This window comes from Cyclopterus lumpus, chromosome 22 (genome assembly GCF_009769545.1).
Source record: "Cyclopterus lumpus isolate fCycLum1 chromosome 22, fCycLum1.pri, whole genome shotgun sequence".
Classification (NCBI taxonomy): Eukaryota; Metazoa; Chordata; class Actinopteri; order Perciformes; family Cyclopteridae; genus Cyclopterus; species Cyclopterus lumpus.
Window position 1 is genome coordinate 3,167,406 of NC_046987.1, and position 19,108 is coordinate 3,186,513.

Below are 19,108 nucleotides of genomic sequence, written 5' to 3' on the forward strand. Positions count from 1 at the left end.
ATTCCCTCATAAGTAGATGTGTATGTAGAACCTTACAGATTATTTCTTTGTTATCAGACAATGGAATCAGAGTGAATATGTTAATGGTCAAATAGACATTTGACCATTAAAAGTGACAGTTCTTGGACACAATCAAGAGATTGATCCAAGAACTCAGAGCATGAATTTAGTTAGATTCAAATACAACCAATGGATTTATGACAAGGTATAACAAGGTATTATTTGATATCCAACATGATAACCCTTTGTCTGTTCTCAATTGAGAATGATGATGAAGTGAGACAACATGCTCCTAACAAAATAGATGTAAAGATGAAATATAAAGTTCTCGTGTTCATTCTCTTTTCAATGTCACATCAGTTCAATGATGTAGTATTAATACTTTTTGTAGAAACAAGACAAATATGAGGACGACATTGACAATAGTGAAATATAAAATATTAATACAATAATTATGTTTATGTGTGTAGTTTATTATACCATAAATATAATAGAGAACACAAACATTTTACATGAAAGTGAGGATGCAAGAAAAATTAGTTTATCGCGGTTTCTAGAGTTTCTAGAGTTTCTAGAGCCTAATAATACGATGTTCAAGAATGTAATCATATTTGTAATGACTAGCAGCATGAGCTGAGTTGGGAATGTGTGGAAAGCTCATTTTTCCACTTTGTTTTGTGAAGTATAACTATATATACAGTTGGGGCAAAAAAGTATTTAGTCAGCCACCAATTGTGCAAGTTCTCCCACTTAAAAAGATAAGAGGCCTGTAATTTTCATCATAGGTACACTTCAACTATGAGAGACAGAATGGGGGGAAAGAATCCAGGAAATCACATTGTAGGATTTTTAATGAATTAATTGGTAAATTCCTCTGTAAAATAAGTATTTGGTCAACTACAAACAAGCAAGATTTCTGGCTCTCACAGAACTGTAACTTCTTCTTTAAGAGGCTCCTCTGTCCTCCACTCGTTACCTGTATTAATGGCACCTGTTTGAACTCGTTATCAGTATAAAGGACACCTGTCCACAACCTCAAACAGGCACACTCCAAACTCCACTATGGCCAAGACCAAAGAGCTGTCAAAGGACACCAGAAACAAAATTGTAGACCTGCACCAGGCTGGGAAGACTGAATCTGCAATAGGTGAGCAGCTTGGTGTGAAGAAATCAACTGTGGGAGCAATTATTAGAAAATGGAAGACATACAAGACCACTGATAGTCTCCCTCGATCTGGTTGCTCCACGCAAGATCTCACACCGTGGGGTCAAAATGATCACAAGAACAGTGAACAAAAATCCCAGAACCACACGGGGGGACCTAGTAAATGACCTGCAGAGAGCTGGGACCAAAGTAACAAAGGCTACCATCAGTAACACACTACGTCGCCAGGGACTCAAATCCTGCAGTGCCAGACGTGTCCCCCTGCTTAAGCCAGTACATGTCCAGGCCCGTCTGAAGTTTGCTAGGGAGCATTTGGATGATCCAGAAGAGGATTGGGATAATGTCATATGGTCAGATGAAACCAAAATAGAACTTTTTGGTAAAAACTCAACTCGTCGTGTTTGGAGGAGAAAGAATGCAGAGTTGCATCCATAGAACACCGGTTACCTACTGTGAAACATGCGGGTGGAAACATCATGCTTTGGGGGCCAGGACGACTGATCCGTATAAAGGAAAGAATGAATGGGGCCATGTATCGTGAGATTTTGAGTAAAAACCTCCTTCCATCAGCAAGGGCATTGAAGATGAAACGTGGCTGGGTCTTTCAGCATGACAATGATCCCAAACACACCGCCCGGGCAACGAAGGGAGTGGCTTCGTAAGAAGCATTTCAAGGTCCTGGAGTGGCCTAGCCAGTCTCCAGATCTCAACCCCATAGAAAATCTGTGGAGGGAGTTGAAAGTCTGTGTTGCCCAGCGACAGCCCCAAAACATCACTGCTCTAGAGGAGATCTGCATGGAGGAATGGGCCAAAATACCAGCAACAGTGTGTGGAAAGCTTGTGAAGACTTACAGAAAACGTTTGACCTTTGTCATTGCCAACAAAGGGTATATAACAAAGTATTGAGATGAACTTTTGTTATTGACCAAATACTTATTTTTGCTAATTTCCCTTATTGCTAATAAATTCTTTAAAAATCAGACAATGTGATTTTCTGGATTTTTTTTCTTCTTATTTTGTCTCTCATAGTTGAGGTATACCTATGATGAACATTACAGGCCTCATCTTTTTAAGTGGGAGAACTTGCACAATTGGTGGCTGACTAAATACTTTTTTGCCCCACTGTATATGTGTGTGTATATGTGTATATACATATGTGTATATACATATACATGTGTGTGTATATATACATATATGTCTGTATATATACATATGTGTATATATACACGTGTATGTGTGTATATATACACGTGTATGTATGTGTGTGTGTGTGTGTGTATAATCACCTGCACCAGCCCTGTGTATTTAATCCCTGTTTGTGTCTTTCCCCTTTGTCAGTTCGTCCTGTTATGATCACCATAGATCACGGGGGTGAGGTAGTACATTGAATTTTTGCTGTAAGCAATAAAGTTGCCTTTTGTTCCCTATTTGTCGGCGTTTGGGTCCTATTCTTGCCGTTCTCCTGTGACATTTCATGATTTCATTAGCACATGTCATTTCCACGACAAAGTATTTGTACCTTCGATTCCAGCCCCGTATCCCCGAATGAGTATGAAAAACCACTAAGTCTGTGTGAAACAAAAAGTCCACTATGGACGACGTAACGTATGTGTGTAACTTAATTTACAAACAAACACATGACTTTCCCCTTGGAGACCACTATTTGTGGCCCGTTTGAAACAAAAAGGCAACCATGGACTACTTAAGTTATTGACGTAACTTCATTTATGTACCAAACATTCTTACTTAACCCAAAGCACAAACTTCTCCTCATCCTAAATAGGTAGTGTTATTTGAATTCACAACATTAACTTTGTGTTATAAACTGTCACCGTGTTATACGTGAGGAGGGCATTGGAATAAGAATGTAGGAATGTCCCCTTAAAGTGGCGTGCTATGTATACGCCGTCTAATTAGATCATGTTGTTTTCCGTTCATACATGAATGGAGTCAATGGCAATAATAACTGAGCGTAAATGTTCATTATTGTGTCCACTTACTAGTTTATTTTCCACGATATGCGTGACAATCATGTGGTTCACATGATCAGCCAATAGAGATTGATGTCGTTGGAGGATAAAAGGAAAGCTAGTCAGTGAAACTTGAGTTAAAATAATTTTGCCAAACACTATTAATACCACATACGTTCAGTCTCCACTGTATATCAGCTTTATGGTCGCCACGTCTTGCTCCTCTGCAGGTTTTGAGCGGCTCGGCTCATCTGGGCTGGAGTTGACGTTGAGGACTCATTCCGTGATCCTCTGGTTAGTGTAGTACTCATCCTCACCGTCCTCCTCCAGCCTCTCGGTACGACCTTTGTCTCCAGAACCCTCGGATTCTGTTTCAATGGCTGATTCATCGGAGCAGAAATCCCTTTGTTGCCTCGCTTTGCAGAAACTGTCATTGTGACCGGCCGTGACTGGCGTCATTGTGCTGCTGTCATTGCCGCCGGGATCACTAACGTCATTCTTGTTCTGGAAGGTCCTCTGGTGCTAGAAGGTCCGCTGGTTCTGGAAGGTCCTCTGGTGCTAGAAGGTCCGCTGGTTCTGGAAGGTCCTCTGGTGCTGGAGTCGACCGTGCAGCTGGCTGACCACCAAAGCTCCATTTATTCAGTCTGCTGCTCGTCTCCGGATCCTGGACGGCTGCTTTGTTTCCTGCTGTAAGAGCAAAACTGATTTTACTGTATTTGTTTGACTTTTCTTTTCCCACATTGTGTGACCAACATGTGAAATACTGTATTTTCTGTCACCATGTTACCAGTTGGTAAACAGGTGCTATATCCTTTTGGTTTGGTTGTCTCTTTTCTGTGTGGTAGCCGAGTATCAGTGCGTTCCACTTTGCCAGATAGGGCTCTTGATCGGCTGATGGGTGGAAGAGGGACGCTTGTCGCTCGTCTTGGTCTGGACTGAACCGGGAGACATTTCGTCCTGGTCAGGGCGTGCGCAGGGTCGGCTGATTTTGCAGCTCCTTGGAGATAAGTGGACGGCCACGTTTTGATGTCAAACACCTGGTATGTCAATCCTTTGGAGGCTGATCTCCAAAGTCCGATGTCTCCTTTCTATGCTGGTCAATCCCCATCGTCCGGCCCTCCTACTCCTGTTTAAATCTGACCGATCCTGCTTGTTGTGAACAACTGTGTGTGAACTTTTCATAGCCTCAACAGCGTGTTGCATGCTCTGTTAGGAAAATGGACCCATCGTTGACACATACTGTATGGACCAACTTTACTGTCAACCTGCCTTTATACTGCCTGCCCCTTCAAGAACCCGCCCACTCCACGCACACGCACACACATACACAAACAAACATGAGCGGTCACTTGATCTGTAACATTACAAGGTTTTCATTTTTCATTGTGCGACAGGGTTGCACAACAAAATTAAGATTGTAGTCCCCAATTAGCTACATAGTAAAGAAACAACAACTATATTCTATATGGAGGGTGCAGGATGAGTTAAGGAGTCTCACAGCCAGAGGAAAGAAGCTGTTTGTGATCTGGTTGTTGTTGTTGAGAAACATTTCAGGTTATTTGTGATGCTGATTTCCAGGAACTTAAAGCTGCTAATTTGCACCACCTCGCCTCCCTTGATGTGGACAGAGGTGTTTGTCTTCACCTCCTTTTTCTGAAGTCAACAAACAGCTTGTTGGTTTTACTGACATTGAGCAGCAGGTTGTTCTCTGAGCACCGCTCTACAAGGTTGTTGATTTGTTCTCTATATGAAGTATCTAATCCTGCCGATGACGGATCATCTGCAAACTTCTCAACAGAGTTCTCTTCATGTTTGGGGTCGTGGGTGGACAGCGTGAACAGGAGGGGGCTTAGCACGCAGCCCTGGGGGGCTCCGGTGTTCAACACTGCAGTGGAGGAGGTTTGGCTGCCAATCCGAGCTGCCTGGGGTCCGTTTGTGAGGAAATCTAATAACCAGTTGCAGAGTGAAGTACTCAAGCCCAGAGTGCCACGTTTACCAATCAGTTTCATGGGGGAGATTGTGTTGAAGGCAAAGCTGAAATCAGGGCTGAATGGGAGTTTAGTGTCTTGGCCAAGGATGCCCCTTGACATGCGGACTGGAGTTCGGGGGTCAAACTGCTGAACTTTCGTGTGGAAGTCGGCTGAAGAGAAGATGAACCACTCTACCTGTGAGCCACAGATCTATCCCTAAAATATTCAAGATTTTCTGCATGGAAATTGAGCAGCTGGATCAATATTCAGTGAGATCTGGACCGCCAGACAGCGTAACATTTTAGGGAAAATGCTGCTACCGCTGTGTTGTGGATGTAAGCAGTAATATTGACAGGGCAAGCACGTAAAGGATGACGTCTGTCTGATGAGAGACACTTTCTGGTGACGCGAACGAGCCAATCACAAATTGAATCCGACACTTAGCACAGCGTTGAATATTAAATACATCACAAGAACATCGGCACTGGACAAAACATGTTTGACCTTTTGGAGTCGATTCACCTAAAAAAAATTCTGCTTAGTTACAGAACTCTCTTTCCCAATGTAAATCTGTGGGGGAAAATCATTTTGGGCCCAGTCATGGAAATATTTTAAAATAAAATAGACTTGACCTGACTGGACTGATGACCTTCCGAACACGTCTCCCATGTGGAGCCACCTGTAAAATATTCACCACTTAGGGTTTCTGATCTGGCACTGTGGATAGGACGATGTTGCCAGAGCAGGACATGACTGGTGTGCACTGCAAACCGAGGAGGTTTTTAGTTTCAAGTCACGTTCTTGAGAGCTCCTCATTGACTCCATCTAAATCTACTTCCTGGTCATTTAATTGAAGCTCTGCTCAAAATGTGGAAGTGGAGCTGTGGATTATTTAGCAGCTGTCACAGACACTGTGCACTTCCTTTCAACATGATTGGAATTATTTTTATTTTTTTTCTCAGAAAAAAGATCAAATATAGTTTTGACAAGAAAACTCAGAATGACTCAAGTTTTGACAGAACCCAACACGTGTTTGGTGTTGATACATCAGTGTCAGGCTCAAATGTTTGTACGCGTACGACGTACGTCACCACACATGTGGACTTGGTCCACAAGGCAGATCAGTTCTAGAGTTGCAGTGGATGTATTATGAGCTGTGTGTTTTGGTCTGTGACACTGTACACCGCCTGCACAAGGTAAAGCTCACTTCTTCCGATGACGGACAGTTCTGGATTTGTAGTGTTTGTGTGACAGAAGGAGGTTCAAAATTCCAATTTCAAAGGAAGCTGGAGTTGTGGATTTTAATGCCCAACTTTATAACAAGATGAAAAATATATATAATATTCACTGCTCTCTTTCCAAATATGTTATTGGGTGATTTCTGCAAAAGCATTTAAGATACCTAAACAATTTATTAGAAGCAATATATTACTGGTGCGACTTAGCAGGTCCGTCTTTCAATCAGGGGGTTGGCGATTCAATCCCCGCCCTAGTCGATGTGTCCTTGAGCAAGACACTTAACCCTGAATTGTTCCCTGTAGCTGTGTCTACAGTGTATGAATGTAACATGATTGTAAGTCGCTTTGGATAAAAGAGTCAACTAAATGACATGTAATGTAATTAATAACAGCTTTGTACATACGTCTGGAATCAGAATACAGGGATAGGACTTCAGATCCAGTCCAGTTTAAACTTTGTTCTCTGTTGTTTTCTGTCTTGACCCCTTTGGAAGCAGCTGTCAGGATCTGTAGTTGTGTGTCTTGTTTCCTGTTTTATTTTGAAGTCCTCGTGTCCTCTGTTTCCCTTCACTTCCTGTCCCTGTGATTGTCTGCCATGTCCCTGATTGTTTCCTCCTGTGTCCACTCACCTGCACCTTCCCTGTGTATTTAAACCCTGTTTGTGTCATTCCCCTTTGTTCGTTTGTCCTAGTTAGATCCCTAGAGAGCTGAGCACGTGTGTGAGTCCTGTCGTTAGTCTTGCTTCTGCTTGAATTATTCATAGAGTGACCAATAAAGTTGCCTTTTTCAAAGTTGTCGGCGTTTGGGTTCAGTTCCTGTGGCTTGTGACGGTAAAAATATGTGTTGTTTTGTGAACTGGTTCAAGGGCAGAGCAATAGGGAGGATGGGGAGGAGGACAGATGGCCACATGCCTTATCGAAACCAATACACTCTGTTCTTTGTTCTTCTCAATTCTTATCCAAGACATTCACACGGTTTCTTCGTTTGTCGTCATAGTGGGCCCTGGAGGGGGGTGCATGTGCTTGTATAAATCACGATGTAATACAATGTATGAATGAAGAGATTTCGGCAGCTCACTGAGATACGTGGCTGTTGAACCCTTTTCCCAGCTTGCAAGCTTGAATAAACGGAAAGACAACTTTGATTCCTTCGGAGACTCTGTTTGTTGCAATTGAATATTTGAACCACAACTCTACACCTGATCAAACATAGAAATCTTCCACCACAACTTGGTGTCAGAAGTGAGATCGTTTGAAGCTCCATCGGGACTCCGAGGTCGTCCGGGTTGGGATCCCTTCAGGATACACCAAAACTGATTCTGCCCCATGCCTCATTAGACAAGGAGAGAGGGGACGGGCTCCCAGAGAGACCTGATTGACTTCACAACGATCCAAAACAAAGAAGTAATTTCTTCAATCCGGGTAAGAAGTTGATATTCGAAATTTCAAATTGATTTTAATGCAAACAGGAGAAATACAAACTCTGTTTAGTAATTAGGGTCTCTAATGATGATAATTTGTCTTAACCGGATACTTAAAATGTGTATTGATCAATAAAATAAGTGTAACAGGTTTCTGGTTTCATTTTTTTTTACTTGGAAGATAGGAATGATTGATACGTTATCGTATTTAATCACGACTTTGACCAACAAGGAAGATAGGAATGATTGATACGTTATCGTATTTAATCACGTCACTTGGATGAATATTAATTTGTCTAAGATCGTATTTAATCACGACCTTGACCGACAAAGGAAGATAGGAATGATTGATATTTATTGATATTTAATCACGACCTTGACCGACAAGGAAGATAGGAATGATTGTTTAATCACTATCTTCCTTTATGGTCAAGGGACCATAAAGGAAGATAGTAATGGTTGATACGTTAACGATTGCACTTGGATAAATATTATATTTGTCTAAGATCGTATTTAATCACGACCTTGACCATAGAGGAAGATAGGAACAATTTACGAACTAACTATTGCATTCAGACAAAACTCTGAAATCGTATAATTGTGACCTTGACCTACGTAATCGATAAAGAGTATACTCCTACCACACCTGAAAGATGGGTGGTACACAGGGAAAAAGTAAAAAGGAAATGAATCCTCCGGAGGGTCCTATTGTGGGTGTGATGAAACAGAAATATGAGGATGAATCTTTAGACCTGCCTGAGTGGACAAAAGTTTTTGGGTTTCCAAAAGATGGTTTCTTTTATTAGAACAAAACTGGGGATGTTACGAAAAGACGAAAAAAAAAAAAAAATAAAATAAACAATAAAAAAAATTAAAAAAAGAGGGGAAAATGTCAGAATCAAGGTATTGGTTGAAATGGATGAACAAAGAAAGTGTTGGGAAACTTGGATGAGCGAATATAACGAGAAAAGACAAAGTACAAAGGTTTTAACGATGGCTCAGGTGCCAAGTAAAAATGATAAAAATAAACCGCAGAATCTAGGTGAATTCAGCCCATATAACCAGTTTGTTTCTGTTCCCATGTATCCGAGTCTTACAGGAGCGGGAGGGCCTCTCCTTGACATGTGCACTCCTCAGCCCCCACCCTACCAACTCCCACAGCAGCCCATCATGAACTTTTAAAGATATGACCACTGCTATGGTTGAAATACAAGGGAAACAATTATCTTTTTTAGTTGATTCAGGAGCAACACACTCTGTGATGCAACAAAAGCATTTTCCTAATCAAACGTTTAGTGGCAGACATGTTTACTCTCAAGGGGCTTCAGGGTTAACAGTTGTTGAAAACTTCACCACACCTATGACAAGTACACACACTGACTCAACTGACGCTGAACCTGACATAACGACGAAACATTCATTTCTGTTGTCCTCTCTCTGTCCCATTAATCTAATGGGCAGAGATCTCATGTGTTCTTTTGGCATCAGCCTTATCTCTACTCCCACAGGATTGCGGGTAGTAAGACAAAGAATAGTCACTCAGATGGTGAAATCAACCCTTTGTGATCCTCTGTTCGTGTACCAGTGGTGGATCCCTGTTGATGCGCTAACACACCTGTCTCGTCTGACTGCAGAACGCGTCCAGGCTGGAGCACAGTGCATGGCCTCTTCACATCTCCATTGTACAGCACATGTGTCACATGAGCCAGATAAATCATATGAACAGTTGTTTCTGCAGGATTTAAATGATTACATTCAGTGTTCTACACTGTTTTGGTCTACATTTAAATCTGCTGTTTCTGTTTCTCTCACCTCCTCACAGCAGCCCCTCTTCCAGGTGCCTGGTTCCTTCCCACACATCTCCTTGTCCAAAGCCACGATGGACCAGTGGAGAGACTTGGGTCCTTTTGTCGCCACGTGTGAGACGCTGACAGATTGGCAGTCTACAGCTGACCCAACCATCATGCACTCTCATTCGACAGGCTTCTTTAAACAACCATTTGCATTTTCCACACCTGCTCTAAGATCTATTTATGTCATGGATGAAAATAACACATTACCTGACGCACACACTGACATGTTTGTGACTGATGTCTCCTCTATTTCCCCTGCCCTCAGCTCTGTTCCAGCAACATTGTGGGCATCGCATAAATATGACGTGGGACTCATCAAAAATCTTCCACCACAGGCTACACTTGACAGCAGCAGCTTTGCTCATTAGCGATCGATTGCATTTCTATCAACCGATAACAATGTTGGGGACACTTGCAACAAAACAGGCCAAGTAAAAGCCTGGTGTCTGAAGAATCGGCCAACCCCAGTTGAATGTATTCAAACGTTATAAAGAACAGACCAGTGTTGCCAACTCTTTTCCAAATGAAAGTAGCTAGCAGCACTAGCTACAAAAGTCGCTAAATCTAGCGAGAAAGTCGACAAGTCGGCAAAACACTGACAGACGCAACGAGTGCACGTTTCTGTTCTGTAAGTAGAAACCTTCAAGTGTCCTAAAAAAGAAGGTTGCTAACAAGTATTTAAATGAGACTACAAACCATCACTGGAACACAAGTCCGCCTTCACAGCCCTGTTGTGTTTACTCGTGCTATGACAAACTATCACAACTTTGTTGAATACTTCATTCTGATTGGTCAGTTATGGCATTCAACTATTATCTATTGCACACCGCTGCTACAAACAACAAACCATTGCTATTGCAGTTCTGATTTCCTTAGTTAGAATACAATCATCTTTATATCAATAAAACCCTTAAATATTATTTTTATTTCAATATTTTTACTATAGTATTTTACAGGTGTTATTTTTATTATGTTCACCCTCTTTTGTTCAACATACAAATGGTAAGACGCAGCTAGCTAAAATACCTTTGCATATTCAATGTATTTTGTATAGCCTAAAATCACAAATTACAAATTTGCTTCAGAGGGCTTTACAATCTGTACACATACGACACCCTCTGTCCCAGGACCTCACATCGGATCAGGAAAAACTCCCCAAAAAAACCTTTAACAGGGAGAAAAAGGAAAGAAACCTCCAGGAGAGCAACAGAGGAGGATCCCTCTATCAGGATGGAGAGAAGTACAATGGATGTCATTTGTACAGAATGAACAACATATACAACACATTCAATGCATATGCATATGTGACCTTGCTTGTCTTGCTTGGTTCCAAACCAATTATGATTTGTTATTATATGTCTTCATGAACGGGGACTGCAGTGCTTCCACACTCGCGTGACTGTACATCAAGAGTTACTCCTGATGTACAGTTAAACATTTCATGAATTGACTCAAGGTCAAAGTAGAGGCGTACAGAGCCCTGAAAACGGGCTTTGATGCAATACTAGAGTCCTACCACTGGAGGGCGCTAGCGCAGTGAGGTATACGGGGAGCAGCCGCAGTAGCCACACATTATTATCTCTGTACAGATAAACTTGACTAGAACCTCTTGACGTGCGTCACAGGAGACACTTATACCACACTACCGACCGTCGCAAACACGCAAGGAGCCAACAGTTGTCTCGCTCGTCCGCATTTAACTGGGTCAAACCCAGTCACAGATGCACTGCGCGGTGCGCAGGCGCAGCTTGTCGGCTGCCCGTCAGTGCCATAGCAACCGGAGAGAAGACGTCAACCATCAACATGGTGAGTGTTCGTGTTGTCGGTTCATTTTCTCTCGTTGCTATTTCGTGTTTTTCAGCGACACGTTACGACTCCGACCTTCTCCGACGTGCCCCATCTTCCTTTCGGAGGGCGGTACGAGTTGACTCCACGCGCGACGCTGTTGTCGCCGTTAGCTAATAGGGGCTAACTTTAATTAGCTAAATTGGATAGCTAACGTTAATTAGAGGGCTAACATCAAGTCTGCCCCCGTGTCGTGTGTGGATGCCAGTGTCCCCTCCCACTAAGCAGAGGACTCATAGTAGGAATGGCTTACTCAGAATGAAGTGTCCTAGCTGCCAACCCCGCCCCCCAGATGACAATGAAAATAAAGACAGTGCATCTTAAAAGCTTGTGTTTAACGTAGCACCGCTGCTAGCTTGTCTCCAGCACCCATCTGCTGTGTTGTCATCACTCGGATGTAGCCTCTCCCGGTCTAATTGAATGTTATGTAATGTCTCCAGGCCAAAGCGACAACTGTGAAAGAAGCCCTGGCCAAGTTGGTGAGTGGCACACACGGACAGGACATCATGCAATGTTTCTGTGATGTGGTTATTTATTTGTGTTCATACAGGTGTGTACCATTCATGAGGGAAAGTAGTTGCATGATGGTAGCTAAGGTGTTGTGATTGCATCTTTTGATCTCTGTGTGTGTGTGTGTGTGTGTGTGTGTGTGTGTGTGTGTGTGTGTGTGTGTGTGTGTGTGTGTGCGCGTGCGCGCACAGGAGGAGAAGTCAGGGGAGAAAGTGAGCGAGAGTAAAGCCATAAAACTGTATGGTCAGGTTCCTGCCATAGAGAAGATGGATGCCTCTCTCTCCACACTCACCAACTGCGAGTGAGTCCTGTAACAATAAGTCTTCGATGTGGCTTTGTTTTATTTTTTCATTCCTACCTTAAGTTAGACAATCTCGTGGAGGCTTGTGAAGACATGTCAAACTCTGAGATTAGCCTAGTTATAGCCCAGTCGTATATTATGTGCCATTTGATCCTTTGAAGTACTGCCTGGAAAAGCTACAACTAGACAGAATCGACAGCAGGAACCTGCCAACATGCAATAGGGGGTACAGTGACATGCATAGGCTACTGTTACAGATGACAGATGTGCCACTATATTTTGTGAAGCTGGTGTTTGAAACAATTTGGTCAATTTCAGTAGTATGAACTTGCCATGTTGAGAGCTGCTTCCAATCTCATATTATTCACCTTTTAAATAAATACAAAAGATTTGTACTAAGCAATTTGTGTGCTCAAGAATTCCCATAAATAAAGACGTCAAATTAAAAGGCAGAATTTTAATAATCAGTTACATTTGAATATCGCCACACATCATCCGGTGGAGACTAGTCTTCACTGTTAGCTAGCTAACGTTCCCTCTGATATAGTGACACAGAAGTAATCGTCTTTTTAAACTAAAAAAGTGATGTGGGAGACTACCTGCACCAGATGAAGACATACGACCCTGAATACTTTTTGGATTCATGCGTGCAGAATATTCATGTCATGCTTTTTCTCTCATTTATGTGGGAAGATGGTCGTCTGAGGTTTTGTCACGATGAGAAGTGGCAAAAGGTTGAGAATCCCTGCTTTAAAAAGCACCCTCATTCACATACCTGATATGCCTTTTGACTGCTTCCTCCACAGGAAGCTCTCTCTTTCCACAAACTGCATTGAAAAAATAACCAATCTCAATGGCCTGAGTGAGTCCTGCCTGCATCAATACACACAAACACACACTTCTTCACTGATGGAAATGTGGGTTGTAATGTGACGTTGTGTTGTGTTCTTCCAGAGAACTTGAGGATATTGTCATTAGGAAGGAACAATATTAAGTCTCTCAATGGGCTGGTAAGTTCTATACACAGAATTACTAGTGTTTCATGGTCTCCCACTTTTCTTAAAGGGGTTTCCAACATGCTCCATACATACTTTGAATGTATATTATTTTGCATTATGTGTGTGCTTGCGTGCAGGAGGTAGTGGGGGAAACACTAGAAGAGTTGTGGATCTCCTACAACTTGATCGAGAAGCTGAAGGGAGTTCAATCCATGAAGAAGCTCCGAGTCTTCTACATGTCCAACAACCTGGTCAAAGATTGGGGTGAGCTATGTCCATCAACACCATGGACACATGGAGATGGGCCGAGCTAATGAGGTTGTGAAAATGACGGTTGTGTTTATTCCTGCTTTCATGGAACATTTATGAGGCTGCTAAGTGACTTGTTTGGAAAACAATTCAAACTCTTCCTCTTGCCGAACATAATATAGTTTCATTGAAGACTGCAAACTTAAGCTGCACTCTCTGCTGGAAGCGCAGAGCCCTCTTTATATTTTGTTTACAAATTTACAATTTTGCTTTAGAACTTATATCTTTCACGGTGTTGTGCTGATGGTTATTTCATTTGGTATGTGCTGTGCTGTCTGTGTTGCGTAGTAGAGTTTGTGAGGCTGGCCGACCTGCCGTGCCTCGCAGACCTGGTGTTTGTTGGAAACCCTCTGGAGGAGAAGCATTCGGCCGAGGGAACCTGGATGGATGAGGCCTCGAAAAGACTACCTAACCTACGGAAACTAGATGGTAAGAATGTTTCAGCAGCATTGTCATCCATCAACGTTATAGCTCGATATATAACAAATAAAAAATGAGATTCCAGGGTTGAACAAAGATAACTACCTTTGATGTTGTCAGTCACGAGACACATGATAGCGATACGTTGTTTCTTTGAAGTTATGATTGGAGATCTCTCTTCCTGTGGTTTCAAGGAACCCCAATCATCAAACAGGAAGAGGAGGAGGCCGATGGAGAGAGCTGAGGAGCACGACTATCTGCAACCTCCTTTCTAAAGAGTCTTCCCTTTTTCAATGTTTTGTATGGTTTGTCATGGTGCTTTTCTTTTTATAAAATGATTTTTACAACAGCGTACACTTTGTTACAGATAGATAAGCACAAGATAACCGATAAATACACAGATGTTTATGTTTTATAGAATGAGGAAAGTCTGTTTAACTACAAGATCAATACTAAAAGCAATGTCCTTTATCTATCACTGATGGCTGTAACAATGGGTGATCGAGCCTATGGCCCACTGATTGCAATATTCATATATTTGCAGTATTACCAACTGGGTGTCTGTAGTAACATTCCAGGAAAAAATGCTTTATTTCAGTTTTTCCTAATAAACACACAACAAATTGACCTATGCACACAATTCTGAAAACTTTTCAATTTAAAGCACAATTCCCATTGTTTTCATTCAAATAGACATTGTAAATCAACCAGGACTGAAATCTTAACGATTGCCACTTGAAGGCCTTGTGGGCTTGGGACCAAAAGGACATTATGGTGAGACCTCATCAGTGGAAATACATGATGAGCACAGTATTATTTATGGGACAAAACACTGTCCTCCCTCCATGGAGAGATGACCATATACAGCTCAATGGTGAGGAAAGAGTGACTTGGAGTGATACATTTGAGTGTGAACCACAAATGTAAGTCCTGCAAATATGTGCTTCTTAAACCGCATACTGTAGTCGTTAGCAGCATTCAGGAATACACTGATGTCAGGGTCTGTTACCGACCTCTGACTTCTCAGGTCGTAAGTCGCATTAAAGCTTAAAGAAGTTAGTATTCACCATCTGTCTCATGGGACATGAAGGAGCCATCAACGGCCACATTGCAGCGGACTGTGGAGTCGACATCGCTGCACAAAAATACATCCACAGTTCTGTTTGGCTCTGTGTTTGAGATTTTCTATTTATTTGTTCTAAACGTTTTGAACTGTTTGAAGGGCAGAAACAAGTCTACTGTATTTTACTGATAGTCTGTGGTGTATAAAGTACCGAAAAGCAATACTTGAGTAAAGATACCTTACTGGAAAAGGACTAAGTGAAAGTCAAATACTACTTGAGTAAAAGTATCTGATATTTACTGTACTTAAGCATCACAAGTAATGTTCTGGTATTGAAAGTAAAAGTACAAGTAAATGTTTTTAATAAAAAAGTAAAGGGTCAGAATTTTGAGAATTATGACGTTTATTCTTTTAAGTGCTGTGGCCATCATGACCAAGGACAAGGAGTTGTGTTGAACATAATTGGGTTGGCTGTGATCCATCCAGGAGCAACAATGTTCAACAGAATATATTGTACATGCGTATACTTTTGCATCTGCTATGAACTTATCATCATAATTCTCCGAAAAGCAATATGACACTATGAAGGAGTTGTAACAGTGCGTTTATAAGTATGCTCATTCCGACTAGAGGATGTAGAGGACAAATGCATAATATTGTGTTCATTATAAAGATCAACTTGATGCGTCAGGTCAGTGTTTTGAGTAAACTCCTCTGGGCCTGATGTGAACACAATAGGAAAAGGTTTTGCTCAAGCTGAATCTGCAATTGGGCGACTGCTTCCATCATAACTCGATCTGATCATCCACAAAATGACTCAAATATAATAAACATGATCAATATAGTCGGGGCCGGTGATGTCAGAGGGAGGGCCGTTTGGTGATGGAGGTGGGCCGGTATTGGACCGGACCAGCCCAAGCTCTCCATCTGGTCCTTTAGTCCTCCACCCTTCTCATCTGGTCCTGTGGTATGAAGGAAAATCACTGTCAAAATCCGAGAGCGCAAATGAGAGCCGCGCGCATGCGCAAATAAAATATATATATAAAATAATAAAACCAATTAAATCGGTCATCGGATACACTAAGCATCTGTCCTGGATTTCAAACCAGAGACGGCATGAATGAAAATGACCGACGCAAATAAAACAACAGAGCGAGAAAACACATTTGTTTAAATTGTTTGGTGGATCAACAGGAAATAAATTGGCAACTATTGTGATAATTAATTAATCGGTACAGTTGTTAAAAACAAGTTAAAAAAATTAAAATGGAAAACATCAGCTTCTCTTGACCGGTTTGTCAAATAACCCTTATTTCTTTTTGACATTCTTTTGAAAGTATAGTGAAATGGACGGAGGTGGAAGTAAAACTCACACTCAATTAAAAATATTAGTATTACAAATATTAGAGTATTGAATACAAAATAAATTCAAAGAACAAAGATTAGAAGAACAATAGTGCCTCCGTACCGACTTTGTCGGTGCTCGGGCCCAAATGATAACGGTGTTATTATTTGAGTGATTCCTAATGAATAATACTGAGATGCAGTTTCTCATCACGAACGCTGGGGGGCAGTATTTAGCCTCCTTATAATGTTCACACCTCACTGCAGTCACTTCTCCAGTAAAAACACTTCCGGTGGGACCCTCCAAAGCCAAACTATCAAATGACATGGCTTTATGTGTTTTCTAAGAATAATAATGTGTGTTTATATCATACGTCTGTGTTATATCATACTTATAATTATTGTATAAATGTGAGCAGAACAACAATGTAATTCATCTCAAATAAAAAAGTGCGGGCTGGCTTGACTGTTTTTTCGAAGTGGAGGCTGGCGTGACCGCAGTCGTCCCCTGTGAGCTTCAGCATGGCGGTGGAAGCCTGGTACATGGACAGCTCCGAGGAGGGCCAGAGAAAGCCGCACAGGCGGAACCCCAACGAGCCCGTTTCACTGGACAAGCTGAAGAGGCTCGGGGTGTTTTACTGGAAGGTGAGCGACCGTCACGGCCACGTTAGCTGCTGCCGGTGTGCGAGATTAACTGTTTTTTGAATGAACTGTTTTTTGTTTGTTTGCGTGCGTGAGGCAGATGTGTCATAAGAGTGGCCTCTCAGGACACTTGTCGACTAACTAGGAAATAAACATTTCCATCGCTTAGCCTCTCTTTCACGTTCTTTTTATATGTTTTTAAAGACTAAACACGGATGATTTTGCTGTAAAACTACCTGTGGTTGAGACGCCGAGGACAAAGTAGGGGACCGTGTTGATGCCTGTTCAATATAGTACTAACTTCAATAAATACCTGACAACACGCTCTTGTTGTCAGTCTGATATTTATGTCACACTTCGTTATCTGACGTCAAGTCGATATGAGACCAGTGTACTCTTCGCACAGTGCATGTACATGAAGCATGCGGACCGTTGTTTACTCCCAGCTCCACCGCCGCTGTCAGCTGTGGGAAACTGTAATCCGCTCAGATTAATTTGTGATACAACACTGTGTGCTTTCTCACATCACTTATGTTTTGTATTCTACGGACAGACATCTCTATTATCGTAACGATATTCTACCTGTGCAGCTCGCACTCGTCCAGATTAAACACGACTGTTCACTGTCATCTTTAATCTGGACGAAAAAACAGTTCATCTCGAACACCGATGTTGATTTAACTGGTTTTGTTTGCGAGATTAACAGTTTTTTTTTAAATTAACTGGTTCCTCCGCATACACCAATGCTAGTGATACGTTCATCATGTTAGTAGTATATTGAACAGGCATCAGCAGAGTCACCTACTTTGTCCTTCACTCTCGTCCTCGCTAAGTGTCCTCGGCGTCTCAACCAACAGGTCGTGAATTTTACAGTAAAGTCATCCGTCATTGGTCTTTTAAAACATATAAAAATAACGTGACAGAGAGGCTAAGCGATGGAAATGTCCCGAGAGGCCACTCCTACGACACATCTGCCTCACGCACGCAAACAAAACCAGTTCATCTCGAACACCGGATAAAGTCTTTGGCTTTTGGGTTTTATATCCACGTTACACTTTAACAGAACGTCCCTAAACACCCTTTTGGGTTCGATAACTGTGATCCCCCTTCACTTCAAAATGACAACAAACATGCCGACATTTTAGTTGTAGTTCTTAAACTATTTAACGCTAGTTGTGTTTGTAGCTGAATGCTGACATCTATGAAACCGACCCAGAGCTGGAGAGGATTCGCAAAGAACAAGGCTACTCTTACATGGACATCATCTCCATTCACAAGGACACACTGCCCAACTATGAGGAGAAGGTAACCACAGCACACATCTTCCAATAGTTCTCTTTTAATTATGTATTTATTGATATTGTGTGTGTGTGTGTGTGTGTGTGTCCTCTCCAGCTGAAGATGTTCTTTGAGGAGCACCTGCACCTGGATGATGAGATCCGCTACATCCTGGACGGCCAGGCCTACTTTGACGTCAGGTGCGAGGAGGAGCGCTGGATCCGGATCGCCATGAAGAAGGGGGACATGATCACCCTGCCGGCCGGCATCTACCACCGCTTCACCATGGACGAGACTGTAGGACTGCGCACACACACGCACACACACATACACACACGCACACACGTCATTGATTGGGTTGTTACCGTGAAAAGACTAACACTAGAAGGAATATGGAGAACCTGGTGGTTCCATACAGAAGAATACAGACACAGAAAAAAAGGAGCCGAAAGTCAAAAAGTGTTTATGTTGCTTATTATTATTATTATACACGGGATACATACTGTGCATGATGCTCCGTTTGTCTCTACAGAACTACACCAAAGCCATGAGGCTGTTTGTGGGGGAGCCGGTGTGGAAGGCTTATAACCGGCCCGCCGACGACTTCGACGCCCGGCAGAAGTACTTGGCTTCTCTGCAGGAACCCGGAGAGAAAGCTGTGTGATGCTTTCACCGGGACCGGGGATGTGGGTTCTAATGGTGATTCTGTTTTGAAATGTTCTTCTCAAACAGTGTGCCTCAATCAACATTAAATCAATGCGTTAACACTGATCAGAGGCAGA

At 42.2% G+C, this 19,108-nt stretch overlaps 2 protein-coding genes across 3 annotated transcripts in view; both read left to right on the forward strand.

The window, feature by feature from the left end:
• The first annotated feature begins 11,136 nt into the window (after positions 1–11,136).
• Positions 11,137–15,444, forward strand: dnal1 (dynein, axonemal, light chain 1). Of its 2 annotated transcripts, none has more exons than XM_034563656.1 (8): positions 11,137–11,422; positions 11,902–11,940; positions 12,163–12,272; positions 13,079–13,134; positions 13,227–13,282; positions 13,408–13,534; positions 13,868–14,008; positions 14,194–15,444. In XM_034563656.1, exons 1-8 carry the CDS (start codon positions 11,420–11,422, stop codon positions 14,241–14,243), a joined length of 582 nt encoding a protein of 193 aa, XP_034419547.1. In that variant the 5' UTR covers positions 11,137–11,419; the 3' UTR covers positions 14,244–15,444. The 2 variants fall into 2 exon arrangements, with proteins under 2 accessions (XP_034419547.1, XP_034419549.1); XM_034563658.1 differs by having other exon boundaries at positions 11,241–11,422; positions 13,871–14,008; positions 14,194–14,953.
• A 1,249-nt stretch (positions 15,445–16,693) lies between these two features.
• Positions 16,694–19,108, forward strand: part of adi1 (acireductone dioxygenase 1) — a 3,006-nt gene continuing 591 nt past the window's right edge. The window contains exons 1-4 of the mRNA XM_034562970.1: positions 16,694–17,051; positions 18,234–18,353; positions 18,444–18,623; positions 18,859–19,108. The exon at positions 18,859–19,108 is cut by the window's right edge and continues 591 nt beyond it. Coding sequence (XP_034418861.1) covers positions 16,929–17,051; positions 18,234–18,353; positions 18,444–18,623; positions 18,859–18,990 — 555 coding nt within the window. The 5' untranslated portion in view covers positions 16,694–16,928 and the 3' untranslated portion in view covers positions 18,991–19,108. The remainder of the gene's footprint in view (positions 17,052–18,233; positions 18,354–18,443; positions 18,624–18,858) is intronic.

What these genes read in the sequence shown, in the direction of transcription:
- dnal1 (XM_034563656.1), top strand. An exon ending in AACCAATCTCAATGGCCTGA is followed by an intron (nt 13,135 to 13,226) that starts GTGAGTCCTGCC and finishes GTGTTCTTCCAG; the next exon opens with AGAACTTGAGGATATTGTCA. An exon ending in TTAAGTCTCTCAATGGGCTG is followed by an intron (nt 13,283 to 13,407) that starts GTAAGTTCTATA and finishes GCTTGCGTGCAG; the next exon opens with GAGGTAGTGGGGGAAACACT.